Source organism: Panulirus ornatus, chromosome 9 (genome assembly GCF_036320965.1).
Source record: "Panulirus ornatus isolate Po-2019 chromosome 9, ASM3632096v1, whole genome shotgun sequence".
NCBI lineage: Eukaryota > Metazoa > Arthropoda > Malacostraca > Decapoda > Palinuridae > Panulirus > Panulirus ornatus.
Genome location: NC_092232.1, coordinates 23,384,345 through 23,404,673, shown reverse-complemented (window position 1 = coordinate 23,404,673; position 20,329 = coordinate 23,384,345). Strand labels below are relative to the sequence as shown.

Here is a 20,329-nt window from a genome sequence, read left to right as displayed (position 1 = left end):
ATGATAATCATTTTTATTCAATAAGACTCAGAGATATATGATCCATATGATGTTATATTCTATAAAATAAAAGTCACTAAATGTATCACCTGGCGTTGAAACTGATCATCAATGTGTCACATTATCTTTCTCCACCTCAGCTTTGGTTCTCCCCAATACCACTTCAGCTTTGGTCTCCCCAGTACCACTTTAAGTTCACTTCAATCTTCCTTAGTTATTCTTACAATATCCAGTTCCTCCAAATTATCTCATGCTCTTCACAAAGAAAAACCAAGTTGAAATAGAAGACAAAGTGTGATAGAGTGCATGCATCTTCTATGTAATTTAGGATGGAAAAAGAAGGTTGTGCCTGAGGATTGGGTGAAAGCTATTATTCCTTTATTCAAAGGAAAAGGTGCAAAGGATGTATGTAGCAATTATAGGGGAATAAGTCCGTTAAGTATACCAGGAAAAGTGTACGTAAAAATATTAAATGACAGAGTGATGGAAGTGACTGAATGCAGAATAAGTGAAGAGCAAGGGTTTTTTTTGGAAAGGCAGGGGATGTGTGGATCAGATTCTTGTAGTAAAGATGAGCTTGAAAAAGTATTTAGCAAAAGGTAAGAAGTTGTATGCAGCTTTTATGGATCTGGAGAATGCACATGACAGAGCTGAGTGAAATGCTTTGTGGGATATATTCAGGGTATGGTATGAGGGAAAACTGTTAGATGGTGTAAAAGCCTTCTACAGAGGAGTAAATGCACGTTAGAGTGGATGGAGAACTGAGTGAAAGTTCTGGGATACATGTAGGCATGAGGCAGGGCTGTGTGATGTCACTGTGGCTTTTTAATATAAATATATATGGATGGAGTGATGAGAGAGATGAAAGAAAACCTAGGGAAAAGGGGTACAGAGATGGAGTGTGGCAAGATATGGTGGCTACTAGCAAGCCTGTTTGCAGATGATACTGTGTTGTTTGCACTGAGTGAAGAAGAATTGCAGAATGTTGCAAGCCTGTTTTATGATGCGTGTAAGCAGAGGAGATTGCAGGTGAATGTAAGTAAAGTAATGGTGTTTGAAAGGAAATGAGTGAAAGTATAGATTTTGTAAGACCATACAGAGTGAAAGAAGAAAGTGAACTAAACTGTGCTGTGGATATGGAGTGGGGGTGAAAAGACCGGAAGAAGTGAGGGAATTTAAGTATCTGGGAGCTGTCTTGGGTAAGAGTTGTGATATGGAAGGAGAGATAAGGGAGAGAGCAGTATAGGGTAGAAGAGTTACTGGGTCCCTTAATGGAATAATGAAGGGTAGAGGTGTAAGTATGGATGTGAAGAGAGGATTAAGGGAAAGCATAGTCCTCCTAACCTTGACCTTTGCAGCCGAAACATGGATGTAGAATGAGGCATAGAGGCAAGAGAGAGCCTGAGAAAGGAATCAGTTGTTGTTTGCTGATGATACAGCACTGGTGGTAGATTCAAGAGCAAAACTCCATAAGTTGGTGACTGAGTTTGGAAGTGTGTGAGAAAGGAGGATTGAGAGTATACATGAATAAAAGCAAAGTTATTAGGTCTAGCAGGGTTGAGGGACAAGTTAGTTGGGGTGAGATTCTGAATGGAGAAAAATTAGAAAAAGTGAAGTGTTTTATACACCTGGGAGTGGACATGGAAGTAAATGGAACCATGGAAGCAGAAGTGAGTCACAGGGTGGGTAAGGGGGCAAAGGTTCTCGGAGTACTGAAGAATGTGTGGGAAGAAGGGATGTTATCTGAGAGGACAAAAATAGGTATGTCTGAAGGCACAGTAAATCCAAGATTATTCCATGGATGTGAAGCATGGACTCTAGATAAGACTGGGAAGAGGAGGGTGGATGTGTTGGGAATGAAATGTTTGAGGACAATATGTGGTGTGAGGTGGTTTGAGCGAGTAGGTACTGAAAGACTACAAGATATGGGTGGTAATAAAAACAGCAAGGTTAAGAAACCGAAGACAGTGTGCTGAAATGGTCTGCACACATGGAGAGAATGAATGAGGAACTCAAGGTCCTTGAGGCATGCACAGGTGTGTTGATGTTGGAATAAGCACAGACACCACCTCTAAACAGGAACTGTGTTTGGAGATTATAGGTGGATACAAAGAAGGGGCTAGCAGTAATATTACTAGCAAATTGGGTCTCAGGGAGAAGTAAGGTATTTGGAGAGGTAACACAAAGATGGTGCTCAACAGAAGAGAGGTTACTAGAGAGACCATAAATATTGGTATAGTGAACAGAAAAAGAGGCAAGTCTATCAGAGGAGGAAAGGTCATGCGAGGGGTCAGCGCTAATTCTGTCTGAGCTTTCCCTCTCACAGGTAGTAGAGTCAGGCAAGAACCCAAAGCTTCTAAGTACACCATGATGCCACGAAATTGGGACCAACAGTTTGTTGTACTCTTTCATACTCATATTTAAAAACAATTGTGCAGACAGGAGATGGAAAAGGAATATATGTGAAGAAAGTAATGAAATTTGAGTAGGTGTATGGTGCTTATAAGGAAAAGATGGCAGGACTAGTCCAGTATTCCTGTTCTGATGAGACAAAGTATTAATATTTTATGATGTTATTCTAAATAAAACCTTTCATCCAGGCCTTTGCCACAAGAATTTTGTGTGACTGGACCTTAACTATTGGTAACTGAGTAGACCATATCTACACCATAAATTTAATTAAAAAAAAATGAGCAAAACAAAAATCACAGTTATGTAAGTCATACCATGAAGAGTGTTGTGAGGACACATGCCATGGAAAGCTTAGTCATGGCATGCCGTGATGCCTGATAACCAAGTCGAGGTGCATGACAGTGGTCTGAACTCACACTGGAATTTGCAGAAATCCTCTGCCCTGTTTCCAGTTCTCCATCATCATTCTGAAAGTATGCAAGTCCATCTTGAGTAAAGGCAAATTCAACAAGCAGCAATATAACAATTATCTATAACTGAAAAAGCACTGTATGAATGTTATAAAAACCCAGAACCTCTGTGATGGGGCTCCTGCAGCTTCAAGCTGCACTACAATCAGCAGCATGGAAATTATATTGCATACATCCTTACTTACTTCCAACCCAGATGCCCCTTCTATCTAGATGAGGCTCCCACAAAACTCAGGAAGCATGCCACATCCAACAGGAAGAACCAAAGGTCAATAGTGTTTATCAATAATGTGTGTGAATCTGTGTGAGGAAAGCGCAAAACATCCACGTAGTAAGTATTTGGTGTCTATTGTTGTAGACGCATCATAGGCATGTGGTTAATAAAATGTACAAAGCTGTATGTTGGAGACAATGTGTATTCTTCCAATGTAATACTGCGTAAAACATCAAATATCCTACAACTATGAGTAAAAACTGGCTGAGAAGAAAAGCAAGAAAGAAGGTAGAGTAGGTCATTCTGAGTTGCTTTGATGCTAAAAAAAAAAAGTGCATGAATAATTGGAATCAATGTTACATCCCAATAAGTATGACGATTATTTGGCAAAAAGCTCAAAGTGTTCTGTTATCTTTGGTCAAATTCTTCAAACATCCATCCCTAAATGAAATGCAAAGCCAGGTAAATATTATCTTTATTATATTTAAATGTAGTACTGTGTGTTATATTTCTCATTTAAATACTTAATTTAACAATGTATCCATACTGTGCTGTATGTTTCTTAATATTCTTCTCATATTTTTGTGAGAAAATTAAACAAACATTTTTCCCACGAATGTAACCCCCACTTCTTTCATATCATAGTCTATGGTGGAATTGGTTCCACTACCAGGTATTCACCAGGTATACAGTTTTTAGCTCACGTAGCATTTTCCAGAAATATATGTCAAACATAAACTAGGGGATATCTGTAACATCATCTATCATTATCAAAGTGACTGCTTTCATGGAAAAACATTAAAGTATCAAATTTGCAGCATAACTGAGCCACACACTTGCACAACTGAGTGGTGACAACTCTCTAGCCTCTTGCAGTCTCACTTATCATAAGCCACACAATGCCTCTTCATCAAGACCCTCCTAGCTATTAGAATGTTTATCACGAATGAGAAATAAAGGTGCCCAATAAAAAAGCACACTCTCAAATCCTTACTTTTATACCAAACTATGATTACAAAAGGGTAGAACAAAAAGATTCCAAAGCTACAACACATCATCCTTTAATTGCAAAATTACCAAAAAAACATGTGTAAACTCCACTAGCAACTGAGACTTTAATTATAAGGATATATATACAAACACCAAAAAAAAGTGTAGCTGGGAAATTAATGGAATGGTTGCTTAATGGGAGGAGGGTGGATGGCAATACAATCAGCTCCTCTACCTGTCATTTGTTTGTTAACATTCACCAATATTTGGTGCAACACTTAATCATGTGTTTATGGTGTAACTTGAAGAGAACATTGAAAATGATGATAAATCTCATCACTAAGAGGGTTAGGCATGTGATAACAGCAAAGGCTCAGAATATACATGATGGCTGCAGAAGGAGCAGCGAAAACATTTCAAGTCCTAGTTGGTTTGTGAACTTCAGGAGATGCTAAAACTACATGACACAACATCAAGATGACTGACACTGCAGCTTCTGCTAATGTTGTTGCAGCTGTAAATTTCCCGGAACCCTTAAAACCATTGTCGAGGATGGCAGTTATTCTCCTAGGTGATTATTAATGTGGACATGGCCAGACTACCTTGAAAGAGAATGCCCTTAAAAGCATATATTTTCTGTGTAGAAGACTGTACGAGAAGTCAAAGTTTATATTCTGATTTCATAAACAGAATTCACTCACTGTACTGTACATATATTACAGCATTTCAAATTTCCTGGTACATATATACTGCAGTGTTTCACTACTATAATATTTAGTACTGTCTGCTTCTGTTTAAAAACCAAAACTTTTCCTTCTTGGAAGCACGCATTGATACATCCTATCCCTAAGAAGGGTGACCATTCTGAATGCTCTGATTACTGTCCTGTTACATTGACATCAACCATTTCCAAGGTCTTTGAATCCCTCCTCTACTTCCATATCCTTAGACACCTTGAAACTTGCAGTCCTCTCTCTGATCAGCAATATGGCTTCCACAAGTGATATTCTTTCCTATCTTACTAATGTCTGGTCATAATTCTTGAAGGATATTTTGGTCATGTGTAGTTGCCCTTAACATAGCTTCAGACAGGGTGTGGCATCAGGGTCTCATCTCTAAGCTCCCATCTTTTGATTTCCCTCTCTCACTTTGCTCCTTCATATCTAGCTTCCTTTTCAGCCAATCTACCTCTGCAGTTGCTGATAAACAAGCCTCCCCCTTTCTCCATCAACAACAGTGTCCCTCATGGTTCTGTCCCCTACACTTTCTCTTTATTTTCTTTTTACAATTTCCTCTCTTCAACAAGCAACCAAATGCACTCACACTGACGACTCAACAATGCGTTCATCCACATCCTTAAATTCTGCTCATTCTTCTCACTTGATTTGCATATCAAATTTGACACAGTTTCCTCCATAAACTCATACTTGGACAAGAATATCTCAAGTGGGGTACACAAAATCTACTAAAGTTTAATGACTCCAAGACCCAGTTTCTACCCATCTCTCTATCAAAAACTCACAACTATTGTCTCTCATTTGACAGTTACGTAATTCCACCTCTTGACTCAATAAACAAACTTGGTATTACAGTAATATCCACTCTTTCTTGGAAATCTCACATTACAAAAACAGCTAAGTCTACCTCTAAGAACCTGGGAGTTCTTTTTAATGCCAAAACTTCTTTTCTTCTGAACAGTTATACAAAGGATTGATTCCTCCTTGTACAGAGTTCTGCTCTCATATAAGGTTCTAGCTCTGCATCCTTACTTGAGCGAGTTGAGTCAAAAGCAGTCAACTTATAAACGCTTCCAGGCAAACTTCCAAACTTGACTCTCTTGCCCTACACCACAATGTTGGTTCACTTTCCCTCTTCTAAAGATATTACTTTGGTTTTTGCTCAGAGCTAGCTGCTTGGGCACTCCCACCACTAGCTAGACCTATTAATACTTGGCAAGATGCATTGTTGCATGATAACTGAGTGGCCACTGGGAAGCCAAGGATGGGCCATTTTGACAACTCTTTCTTTCACCTTAAAGCTTTGGAACTCTCTACCTTCTCATGTAAAAACTATGACTTGGAACATTTTAAAAGACAGGTTTTTCACCTCCAAAATTCATAAATACTTTCCCTTGTTTCTTTTATTTCCTTTCGTAATCTTCTCTAGCTTTCAATTAAGACCCAGCCTTTTGGTGCCTCAAGAGAGAGAAAAAAAAAAAAAATAATCCAAGAATTACACTATCTGATTCATGCATTTATGCTTCATGCAACCATTCATAAGAGTGGTAATATTGCATAAATTGAGAAGTCCCTCTACGTATAATAGAACAAAATAAAAATAAAGTCGATATGAAATTATATACACATCCTCAGATGCAAAGGAGACATGAAAAACAAGGGTACTAATGTACACAGGGTAAAAATCTATTGGTGCACAATGGGTCCAATGCCTTCTGTAATGATTCGACAAGCCCCTGATGTTAGGGAGGGTTGGTACACCTAGCTGTGGTTGGTACAACAGGTTTGAACCATATGAGGGATGGTAGGCCTGGCTGTGTTTGGTCCATCAGGTTTGAACCACACAGCAAACATTACAAACCCTGAGATAAGGTTCATCATTTCATTACTTAACTTATGGGACATGCCAGACTGTGACATTTCAGCTTACATAGTTAGCGTTGGCCACCAATATCATAGTGGATTCGGCAACATGCCACAACATGTGCTACAGATGACAGTCTCAATGCATATATCACAAATCATTCATTTTTTTTTTTATTATACTTTGTCGCTGTCTCCCGCGTTTGCGAGGTAGCGCAAGGAAAGACGAAAGAAATGGCCCAACCCCCCCCCCATACACATGTATATACATACGTCCACACACGCAAATATACATACCTACACAGCTTTCCATGGTTTACCCCAGACGCTTCACATGCCTTGATTCACTCCACTGACAGCACGTCAACCCCGGTATACCACATCGATCCAATTCACTCTATTCCTTGCCCTCCTTTCACCCTCCTGCATGTTCAGGCCCCGATCACACAAAATCTTTTTCACTCCATCTTTCCACCTCCAATTTGGTCTCCCTCATCTCCTCGTTCCCTCCACCTCCGACACATATATCCTCTTGGTCAATCTTTCCTCACTCATTCTCTCCATGTGCCCAAACCACTTCAAAACACCCTCTTCTGCTCTCTCAACCACGATCTTTTTATTTCCACACATCTCTCTTACCCTTATGTTACTCACTCGATCAAACCACCTCACACCACACATTGTCCTCAAACATCTTATTTCCAGCACATCCATCCTCCTGCGCACAACTCTATCCATAGCCCACGCCTCGCAACCATACAACATTGTTGGAACCACTATTCCTTCAAACATACCCATTTTTGCTTTCCGAGATAATGTTCTCGACTTCCACACATTCTTCAAGGCCCCCAGAATTTTTGCCCCTTCCCCCACCCTATGATCCACTTCCGCTTCCATGGTTCCATCCGCTGCCAGATCCACTCCCAGATATCTAAAACACTTCACTTCCTCCAGTTTTTCTCCATTCAAAACCTCCCAATTGACTTGACCCTCAACCCTACTGTACCTAATAACCTTGCTCTTATTCACATTTACTCTTAACTTTCTTCTTCCACACACTTTACCAAACTCAGTCACCAGCTTCTGCAGTTTCTCACATGAATCAGCCACCAGCGCTGTATCATCAGCGAACAACAACTGACTCACTTCCCAAGCTCTCTCATCCCCAACAGACTTCATACTTGCCCCTCTTTCCAAAACTCTTGCATTTACCTCCCTAACAACCCCATCCATAAACAAATTAAACAACCATGGAGACATCACACACCCCTGCCGCAAACCTACATTCACTGAGAACCAATCACTTTCCTCTCTTCCTACACGTACACATGCCTTACCTCCTCGATAAAAACTTTTCACTGCTTCTAACAACTTTCCTCCCACACCATATATTCTTAATACCTTCCACAGAGCATCTCTATCAACTCTATCATATGCCTTCTCCAGATCCATAAATGCTACATACAAATCCATTTGCTTTTCTAAGTATTTCTCACATACATTCTTCAAAGCAAACACCTGATCCACACATCCTCTACCACTTCTGAAACCACACTGCTCTTCCCCAATCTGATGCTCTGTACATGCCTTCACCCTCTCAATCAATACCCTCCATATAATTTACCAGGAATACTCAACAAACTTATACCTCTGTAATTTGAGCACTCACTCTTATCCCCTTTGCCTTTGTACAATGGCACTATGCACGCATTCCGCCAATCCTCAGGCACCTCACCATGAGTCATACATACATTAAATAACCTTACCAACCAGTCAACAATACAGTCACCCCCTTTTTTAATAAATTCCACTGCAATACCATCCAAACCTGCTGCCTTGCCGGCTTTCATCTTCCGCAAAGCTTTCACTACCTCTTCTCTGTTTACCAAATCATTTTCCCTAACCCTCTCACTCTGCACACCACCTCGAACAAAACACCCTATATCTGCCACTCTATCATCAAACACATTCAACAAACCTTCAAAATACTCACTCCATCTCCTTCTCACATCACCACTACTTGTTATCACCTCCCCATTTGCACCCTTCACTGAAGTTCCCATTTGCTCCCTTGTCTTACGCACTTTATTTACCTCCTTCCAGAACTTTTTATTCTCCCTAAAATTTAATGATACTCTCTCACCCCAACTCTCATTTGCCCTTTTTTTCACCTCTTGCACCTTTCTCTTGACCTCCTGTCTCTTTCTTTTATACATCTCCCACTCAATTGCATTTTTTCCCTGCAAAAATCGTCCACATGCCTCTCTCTTCTCTTTCACTAATACTCTTACTTCTTCATCCCACCACTCACTACCCTTTCTAATCAACCCACCTCCCACTCTTCTCATGCCACAAACATCTTTTGCGCAATCCATCACTGATTCCCTAAATACATCCCATTCCTCCCCCACTCCCCTTACTTCCATTGTTCTCACCTTTTTCCATTCTGTACTCAGTCTCTCCTGGTACTTCCTCACACAGGTCTCCTTCCCAAGCTCACTTACTCTCACCACCCTCTTCACCCCAACATTCACTCTTCTTTTCTGAAAACCCATACAAATCTTCACCTTAGCCTCCACAAGATAATGATCAGACATCCCTCCAGTTGCACCTCTCAGTACATTAACATCCAAAAGTCTCTCTTTCGCACGCCTGTCAATTAACACGTAATCCAATAACGCTCTCTGGCCATCTCTCCTACTGACATAAGTTTACTTATGTATATCTCGCTTTTTAAACCAGGTATTCCCAATCATCAGTCCTTTTTCAGCACATAAATCTTCAAGCTCTTCACCATTTCCATTTACAACACTGAACACCCCATGTATACCAATTATTCCCTCAACTGCCACATTACTCACCTTTGCATTCAAATCACCCATCACTAAAACCCGGTCTCGTGCATCAAAACCACTAACACACTCATTCAGCTGCTCCCAAAACACTTGCCTCTCATGATCTTTCTTCTCATGCCCAGGTGCATATGCACCAATAATCACCCACCTCTCTCCATCAACTTTCAGTTTTACCCATATTAATCGAGAATTTACTTTCTTACATTCTATCACATACTCCCACAACTCCTGTTTCAGGAGTATTGCTACTCCTTCCCTTGCTCTTGTCCTCTCACTAACCCCTGACTTTACTCCCTCATGACATCACAGCTACCAACATGCAGCATACCACCCTCCTGACATCACAGCTATCAACACATAGCAGGTCAGACTTAAATTTCTCAGTATCCATTGGACAGTGTCATAATGTCAAACATGTATTCTGCACCAGTACTTTTTTACCGAGTGTACAGGTATAAGGCAACAATAACAAGAGAAGGAGTCGCAAATTAGTTCGCTTGGGTCTAAAGCTCATCAGAAAGTGAGTTAACGCCATCTATCAGTGATCAAGCCACTGATGTGCACCAGCGAATGAACCACACACCTATATTATCAATATCACTATTACTGAGTGGTGATGAGTAATCATTACTATCAGACACATTTGTGAATCACACAAAGATGTATTTGCAGTTTAAATTAGTTGGCAGAGGTCTAAGATTTGTCATAAAGTGAGCCAAAGTCATCTGTTAGAGACTGAGTCAATGATGTGCATCAGTAAATGAACTGCCTACCTATATCACTGTTGTCATTATTGATGAATGATGGTAAGTGATGATTAATGCTAAACAACCCTTGTTAATGACACAAATAAGTAAGTGCAGTATTCATATTCATTTACTGTACATAATACATGAATTTATCTAGTATCAATTATCACTAACAATTTTTCATTATCACCTGATGATATTTTCACTTGTTTGCAAATTTTCCATGAACTTTTTAGTTTAGGCACATACTGGAGTTGATTAAATCAATGAAAAAGCTATCAATTACTGTCTCATTATCAGTCAATATAATTCAGTCATTAGTAACAATGACTGAGGGCTGGGAATGCCACTGACTGAGATAATCTATTAAGCAGTTATTTTTGTGATTATGCATAGGATAACTGATGACAAAAAGCTATCACCTGATATATCAACATTTTTCAACTGTATTCATAAAAAGGGGAACCTAGGAGAATATGGATCAGGAATGACACAGGCCAAAATAATATTACATGAAGAGCACATTCCATAGTATATCATACTTAGACAATATGGGTGTTTACATATGAGGGAACAGTAAGAAGAGAAAAGGTTGAAGAGTTTGTTATTGGGGGCCAAAGTGTCACTCAGAAGGGAATGAAATGTTTGTTAATAGAGGCTGAAGTGTGGGTAAGCACCAAAGTGCCTTCAGGAGGTACAATAACTTGTCCAAATGAGCCAAAGCCAAAGTCATTTTATGTGAATGAAAGCACAATGAACCAAAATAAAATTTCTACTTGCATGAAATGGGTTAAATATCATAAAGAATATGACTTGTGGACAGTCATCAAAGGAATCTTTGACACCACCTTCTGCCCAACTACCGCTGCCTTAGATCTCTCTTAATGAAAACCACAGATCACAACACTATAAATCTCATAATAAAACTATACTAAGTACACATCTAAGAAGCACTGGAGACATGGAACAAGATATCTACTTGTTTCTTGGTTGTATTGTTTTTCTTCTATAAAGTTTTCATAACATAAAAGAGTGTTTCCCTCCTTGTTTGTAAACACCCATTTTTCAAAAATTGGAAAGTATGACACAACAAACCTGCTACTGGTACCCTATACGAAAATACCCTTGTTCTACACATCACCACTCCTTCAGATTGTCCAGTTTCATTATCATGGTCGCTGTGTACTTTTTGGTGATGATTGATATTAAGAAAAATATTAAGAAAACTCCATCTGAAAGCAATCAGGTAAGTGATATGTAGGATTCCCTTGAAGAATAAATACTTATTTAATGACTTCTTTTCTTCTTTCATACTTGTCCTACATTTCCAACATTAGTGACGCAACACCAAGAACAGACGAAGACAGGCTGCATTCATTAAGTCCATTCTCTAGCTGTCATGTGAATGAATCGAAACCCCAGACCCCTCTCCACAACCAGGCCCACAGCCTTTCTATCGTATTCACCAACCACTTCACATGCCCAGATTCAGTCCATTAATACCATGGTGCCTTCTGTCCACTACGCCCTTTCAATTTACTTAATCATGCTCATGCCTTTCACTGTCCTACATGTTCAGGTCCCAATCACTCAAGGTAATCTTCACTCCATCCTTCCATTTCTAGTTTCATCTCCCCATCTTCCTCTCCCCTCCACTTCTAACACATATTTCCTCTCTGTCAACCTCTCTTCACTCATTCTCTCGTGTCCACACCATTTCAGCTCTATCCAATGCAATCTTCTTATTACCACAACTCTCTTACCTTTTATCATTTACTCGATCAAATCACCTCATACTAAATACTGTCCTTACACATTTAATTTCCAGCACCAGCACCCTCATCTGCACATACTTATCTATAGCACATAACTCACAAAGAAAGCAGCAGGGGATGTATGGATAGGATTTTTGAGGTAAAGATGACAGTGGAAGAGTATTTAGCGAAAGGTAAGAGGTTGTATGCAGCTTTTATGGATCTGGAAAAAGCGCTAACAGTCAAGGAAAATGCTTTATGGGATGTGTTAAGGATATATGGGATACGAGGTCAACTGTTGGATAATGTGAAAGCCCTCCAATTCTCTCTATATTTCAATTAAGGCCTGGCCTTGATGTGGACTTTTGTTCATGACTGGAGCCTTCAAAATGAAAAAAATAACGAGAAAGAGTGAGTGGAGAGTTAAGTGAGACTCAATACACATGTAGGTGTGAGGCAGGGCTGTGTGATTTCACTTGGGAAGTGAGTCAGTTGTTGTTCGCTGATGATACAGCGCTGGTGGCTGATTCATGTGAGAAACTGCAGAAGCTGGTGACTGAGTTTGGTAAAGTGTGTGAAAGAAGAAAGTTAAGAGTAAATGTGAATAAGAGCAAGGTTATTAGGCACAGTAGGGTTGAGGGTCAAGTCAATTGGGAGGTAAGTTTGAATGGAGAAAAACTGGAGGAAGTAAAGTGTTTTAGATATCTGGGAGTGGATCTGGCAGTGGATGGAACCATGGAAGCGGAAGTGAATCATAGGGTAGGGGAGGGGGCGAAAATCCTGGGAGCCTTGAAGAATGTGTAGAAGTCGAGAACATTATCTCGGAAAGCAAAAATGGGTATGTTTGAAGGAATAGTGGTTCCAACAATGTTGTATGGTTGCGAGGCATGGGCTATGGATAGAGTTGTGCGCAGGAGGGTGGATGTGCTGGAAATGAGATGTTTGAGGACAACATGTGGTGGGAGGTGGTTTGATCGAGTAAGTAATAATAGGGTAAGAGAGATGTGTGGAAATAAAAAGAGCATGGTTGAGAGAGCAGAAGAGGGTGTTTTGAAATGGTTTGGGCACATGGAGAGAATGAGTGAGGAAAGATTGACAAAGAGGATATATGTGTCAGAAGTGGAGGGAATGAGAAGTTGGAGACCAAATTGGAGGTGGAAAGATGGAGTGAAAAAGATTTTGAGTGATCGGGGCCTGAACATGCAGGAGGGTGAAAGGTGGGCAAGGAATAGAGTGAATTGGATCGATGTGGTATATCGGGATCAACGTGCTGTCAATGGATTGAATCAGGGAATGTGAAGTGTCTGGGGTAAACCATGGAAAGTTCTGTGGGGGCTGGATGTGAAAAGGGAGCTGTGGTTTCGGGCATTATTGCATGACAGCTAGAGACTGAGTGTGAACGAATGGGGCCTTTGTTGTCTTTTCCTAGCGCTACCTCGCACACATGAGGGGGGAGGGGGATGTTGTTCCATGTGTGGTAAGGTGGCAATGGGAATGAATAAAGGCAGACAGTGTGAATTGTGTGCCTGTGTATATATGTATGTGTATATATATGTGTATATTGAGATGTATGGGTATGTATATTTGCGTGTGTGGACGTGTATGTATATACATGTGTATGGGGGTGGGTTGGGCCATTTCTTTCGTCTGTTTCCTTGCACTACCTCGCAAACGCGGGAGACAGCGACAAAGGAAAATAAATAAATATAAAATATATATATATTTTTTTTTTTTTTTTTTTTTATACTTTGTCGCTGTCTCCCGCGTTTGCGAGGTAGCGCAAGGAAACAGACGAAAGAAATGGCCCAACCCCCCCCCCCCCATACACATGTACATACACACGTCCACACACGCAAATATACATACCTACACAGCTTTCCATGGTTTACCCCAGACGCTTCACATGCCTTGATTCAATCCACTGACAGCACGTCAACCCCTGTATACCACATGGCTCCAATTCACTCTATTCCTTGCCCTCCTTTCACCCTCCTGCATGTTCAGGCCCCGATCACACAAAATCTTTTTCACTCCATCTTTCCACCTCCAATTTGGTCTCCCTCTTCTCCTCGTTCCCTCCACCTCCGACACATATATCCTCTTGGTCAATCTTTCCTCACTCATTCTCTCCATGTGCCCAAACCATTTCAAAACACCCTCTTCTGCTCTCTCAACCACGCTCTTTTTATTTCCACACATCTCTCTTACCCTTACGTTACTTACTCGATCAAACCACCTCACACCACACATTGTCCTCAAACATCTCATTTCCAGCACATCCATCCTCCTGCGCACATCTCTATCCATAGCCCACGCCTCGCAACCATACAACATTGTTGGAACCACTATTCCTTCAAACATACCCATTTTTGCTTTCCGAGATAATGTTCTCGACTTCCACACATTTTTCAAGGCTCCCAAAATTTTCGCCCCCTCCCCCACCCTATGATCCACTTCCGCTTCCATGGTTCCATCCGCTGCCAGATCCACTCCCAGATATCTAAAACACTTCACTTCCTCCAGTTTTTCTCCATTCAAACTCACCTCCCAATTGACTTGACCCTCACCCCTACTGTACCTAATAACCTTGCTCTTATTCCCATTTACTCTTAACTTTCTTCTTCCACACACTTTACCAAACTCAGTCACCAGCTTCTGCAGTTTCTCACATGAATCAGCCACCAGTGCTGTATCATCAGCGAACAACAACTGACTCACTTCCCAAGCTCTCTCATCCCCAACAGACTTCATACTTGCCCCTCTTTCCAGGACTCTTGCATTTACCTCCCTAACAACCCCATCCATAAACAAATTAAACAACCATGGAGACATCACACACCCCTGCCGCAAACCTACATTCACTGAGAACCAATCACTTTCCTCTCTTCCTACACGTACACATGCCTTACATCCTCGATAAAAACTTTTCACTGCTTCTAACAACTTGCCTCCCACACCATATATTCTTAATACCTTCCACAGAGCATCTCTATCAACTCTATCATATGCCTTCTCCAGATCCATAAATGCTACATACAAATCCATTTGCTTTTCTAAGTATTTCTCACATACATTCTTCAAAGCAAACACCTGATCCACACATCCTCTACCACTTCTGAAACCGCACTGCTCTTCCCCAATCTGATGCTCTGTACATGCCTTCACCCTCTCAATCAATACCCTCCCATATAATTTACCAGGAATACTCAACAAACTTATACCTCTGTAATTTGAGCACTCACTCTTATCCCCTTTGCCTTTGTACAATGGCACTATGCACGCATTCCGCCAATCCTCAGGCACCTCACCATGAGTCATACATACATTAAATAACCTTACCAACCAGTCAACAATACAGTCACCCCCTTTTTTAATAAATTCCACTGCAATACCATCCAAACCTGCTGCCTTGCCGGCTTTCATCTTCCGCAAAGCTTTTACTACCTCTTCTCTGTTTACCAAATCATTTTCCCTAACCCTCTCACTTTGCACACCACCTCGACCAAAACACCCTATATCTGCCACTCTGTCATCAGACACATTCAACAAACCTTCAAAATACTCATTCCATCTCCTTCTCACATCACCGCTACTTGTTATCACCTCCCCATTTACGCCCTTCACTGAAGTTCCCATTTGCTCCCTTGTCTTACGCACCCTATTTACCTCCTTCCAGAACATCTTTTTATTCTCCCTAAAATTTACTGATAGTCTCTCACCCCAACTCTCATTTGCCCTTTTTTTCACCTCTTGCACCTTTCTCTTGACCTCCTGTCTCTTTCTTTTATACTTCTCCCACTCAATTGCATTTTTTCCCTGCAAAAATCGTCCAAATGCCTCTCTCTTCTCTTTCACTAATACTCTTACTTCTTCATCCCACCACTCACTACCCTTTCTAAACAGCCCACCTCCCACTCTTCTCATGCCACAAGCATCTTTTGCGCAATCCATCACTGATTCCCTAAATACATCCCATTCCTCCCCCACTCCCCTTACTTCCATTGTTCTCACCTTTTTCCATTCTGTACACAGTCTCTCCTGGTACTTCCCCACACAGGTCTCCTTCCCAAGCTCACTTACTCTCACCACCTTCTTCACCCCAACATTCACTCCTCTTTTCTGAAAACCCATACTAATCTTCACCTTAGCCTCCACAAGATAATGATCAGACATCCCTCCAGTTGCACCTCTCAGCACATTAACATCCAAAAGTCTCTCTTTCGCACGCCTGTCAATTAACACGTAATCCAATAACGCTTTCTGGCCATCTCTCCTACTTACATAAGTATACTTATGTATATCTCGCTTTTTAAACCAGGTATTCCCAATCATCAGTCCTTTTTCAGCACATAAATCTACAAGCTCTTCACCATTTCCATTTACAACACTGAACACCCCATGCATACCCATTATTCCCTCAACTGCCACATTACTCACCTTTGCATTCAAATCACCCATCACTATAACCCGGTCTCGTGCATCAAAACCGCTAACACACTCATTCAGCTGCTCCCAAAACACTTGCCTCTCATGATCTTTCTTCTCATGCCCAGGTGCATATGCACCAATAATCACCCACCTCTCTCCATCAACTTTCAATTTTACCCATATTAATCGAGAATTTACTTTCTTACATTCTATCACATACTCCCACAACTCCTGTTTCAGGAGTATTGCTACTCCTTCCCTTGCTCTTGTCCTCTCACTAACCCCTGACTTCACTCCCCAGACATTTCCAAACCACTCTTCCCCTTTACCCTTGAGCTTCGTTTCACTCAGAGCCAAAACATCCAGGTTCCTTTCCTCAAACATACTACCTATCTCTCCTTTTTTCACATCTTGGTTACATCCACACACATTTAGGCACCCCACTCTGAGCCTTCGAGGAGGATGATCACTCCCCGCGTGACTCCTTCTTCTGTTTCCCATTTTAGAAAGTTAATACAAGGAGGGGAGGATTTCCGGCCCCCCGCTCCCGTCCCCTCTAGTCGCTTTCTACGACACGCGAGGAATACGTGGGAAGTATTCTTTCACCCCTGTCCCCAGGGATAATATACATATATATACACACACACACACACACACACACACACACACACACATACGCACATACACACACACACACCCACACATACATATATATACATATGAAAAATGTAAGAAACAATTTAGAAAACAAACTTTTAGCTTGAAATGAATGAAAAAAAAATGAATGTCACATAATGGTTCAACCTCTGGCTATGGAAAAGGAAATGTACAATTTATTCACACAAACGTCAATAGCAGTTCTCATCAATTTCACCACTGTATCAATAAGCTTCAATGTCTAAGCTACATTTTTCTCCAACTTCACTATTTTCTTGTCAAAAACACCATGCATAAAAACTATCACTCCATTAACACAACTATAAACATTTACTTCCCCTTTAAAAGTTCTGGGGAAGTCTGTCTCGATACACTGCGGCGAGGCGACGCGACGCTGACACAATCACCTATATATATATATATATATATATATATATATATATATATATATATATTTTTTGCTTTGTCGCTGTCTCCCGCGTTTGCGAGGTAGCGCAAGGAAACAGACGAAAGAAATGGCCCAACCCACCCCCATACACATGTATATACATACGTCCACACACGCAAATATACATACCTACACAGCTTTCCATGGTTTACCCCAGACGCTTCACATGCCTTGATTCAATCCACTGACAGCACGTCAACCCCGGTATACCACATCGCTCCAATTCACTCTATTCCTTGCCCTCCTTTCACCCTCCTGCATGTTCAGGCCCCGATCACACAAAATCTTTTTCACTCCATCTTTCCACCTCCAATTTGGTCTCCCTCTTCTCCTCGTTCCCTCCACCTCCGACACATATATTCTCTTGGTCAATCTTTCCTCACTCATTCTCTCCATGTGCCCGAACCATTTCAAAACACCCTCTTCTGCTCTCTCAACCACGCTCTTTTTATTTCCACACATCTCTCTTACCCTTACGTTACTTACTCGATCAAACCACCTCACACCACACATTGTCCTCAAACATCTCATTTCCAGCACATCCATCCTCCTGCGCACAACTCTATCCATAGCCCACGCCTCGCAACCATACAACATTGTTGGAACCACTATTCCTTCAAACATACCCATTTTTGCTTTCCGAGATAATGTTCTCGACTTCTACACATTCTTCAAGGCTCCCAGAATTTTCGCCCCCTCCCCCACCCTATGATCCACTTCCGCTTCCATGGTTCCATCCGCTGCCAGATCCACTCCCAGATATCTAAAGCACTTCACTTCCTCCAGTTTTTCTCCATTCAAACTCACCTCCCAATTGACTTGACCCTCAACCCTACTGTACCTAATAACCTTGCTCTTATTCACATTTACTCTTAACTTTCTTCTTTCACACACTTTACCAAACTCAGTCACCAGCTTCTGCAGTTTCTCACATGAATCAGCCACCAGCGCTGTATCATCAGCGAACAACAACTGACTCACTTCCCAAGCTCTCTCATCCCCAACAGACTTCATACTTGCCCCTCTTTCCAAAACTCTTGCATTCACCTCCCTAACAACCCCATCCATAAACAAATTAAACAACCATGGAGACATCACACACCCCTGCCGCAAACCTACATTCACTGAGAACCAATCACTTTCCTCTCTTCCTACACGTACACATGCCTTACATCCTCGATAAAAACTTTTCACTGCTTCTAACAACTTGCCTCCCATATATATATATATTTTCTATTATTTTATTTTGCTTTGTCGCTGTCTCCCGTGTTAGCGAGGTAGTGCAATGAAACAGATGAAAGAATGGCCCAACCCACCCACATGGAAATATACATACATATACATCTCAACATATACATTTATATATACACACAGACATATACACATGTACATAATTCATACTGGCTGCCTTTATTCATTCCCATCGCCACCCCACCACACATGAAATAAAAACCCCCTCCCCCCTCATGTGTGCGAGGTAGCGCTAGGAAAAGACAACAAAGGCCACAGTCATTCACACTCAGTCTCTAGCTATCAAGTAATAATGCACCGAAACCACAGCTACCTTTCCACTTCCAGCCCCCACACAATTTTCCATGGTTTACCCCAGACGCTTCACATGCCCTGGTTCAATCCATTGACAGCACGTCGACTCCACCTCCAATTTGGTCTCCCACTTCTCTTTTCCTCCACCTCTGACACATATATCCTCTTGGTCAATCTTTCCTCACTCATTCTCTCCATGTGACCAAACCATTTTAAAATACCCTCTTCTGCTCTCTCAACCACACTCTTTTTATTACCACACATCTCTCTTACCCTATTATTACTTACTCGATCAAACCACCTCACTCCACATATTGTCCTCAAACATCTCATTTCCAGCACATCCACCCTCCTACACACAACTCTATCTAGAGCCCACGCCTTGCAACCATCCAACATTGTTGGAACCACTATTCCTTCAAACATACCCATTTTTGCTTTCCGAGATAATGTCCTCGACTTCCACACATTCTTCAACGCTCCCAGAATTTTCGCCCCCTCCCCTACCCTATGATTCACTTCTGCTTCCATGGTTCCATCCGCTGCCAGATTCACTCCCAGATATCTAAAACACTTCACTTCCTCCAGTGTTTCTCCATTCAAATGTACCTCCCAACTGACTTGTCCCTCAACCCTACTGTACCTAATAACCTTGCTCTTATTCACATTTACTCTCAGCTTTTTTCTTTCACACACTTTACCAAACAACAACTGACCCACTTCCCAAGCTCTCTCATCCACGCATACTTGCCCCTCTTTCCAAAACTCTTGCATTCACCTCCCTAACAACCCCATCCATAAACAAATCAAACAACCATGGAGACATCACACACCCCTGCCGCAAACCTACATTCACTGAGAACCAATCACTTTCCTCTCTTCCTACATGTACACATGCCTTACATCCTCAATAAAAACTTTTCACTGTTTCTAACAACTTGCCTACCACACCATATACTCTTAATACCTTCCACAAAGCATCTCTATCAACTCTATCATATGCCTTCTCCAGATCCATAAATGCTACATACAAATCCATTTGCTTTTCTAAGTATTTCTCACATACATTCTTCAAAGCAAACACCTGATCCACACATCCTCTACCACTTCTAAAACCACACTGCTCTTCCCCAATCTGATGCTCTGTACAAGCCTTCATCCTCTCAATCAATACCCTCCCATATAATTTCCCAGGAATACTCAACAA

General features: G+C 41.3%; 1 protein-coding gene across 4 annotated transcripts in view; it reads right to left on the bottom strand.

The window, feature by feature from the left end:
• LOC139750274 (proton-coupled zinc antiporter SLC30A2-like) overlaps positions 1–20,329 on the bottom strand; it is a 177,516-nt gene that overhangs the window by 25,795 nt on the left and 131,392 nt on the right. For all 4 annotated transcript variants that reach the window (XM_071664859.1, XM_071664861.1, XM_071664860.1 and 1 more), the window contains one exon: positions 2,727–2,879. In XM_071664859.1, coding sequence (XP_071520960.1) covers positions 2,727–2,879 — 153 coding nt within the window. The remainder of the gene's footprint in view (positions 1–2,726; positions 2,880–20,329) is intronic.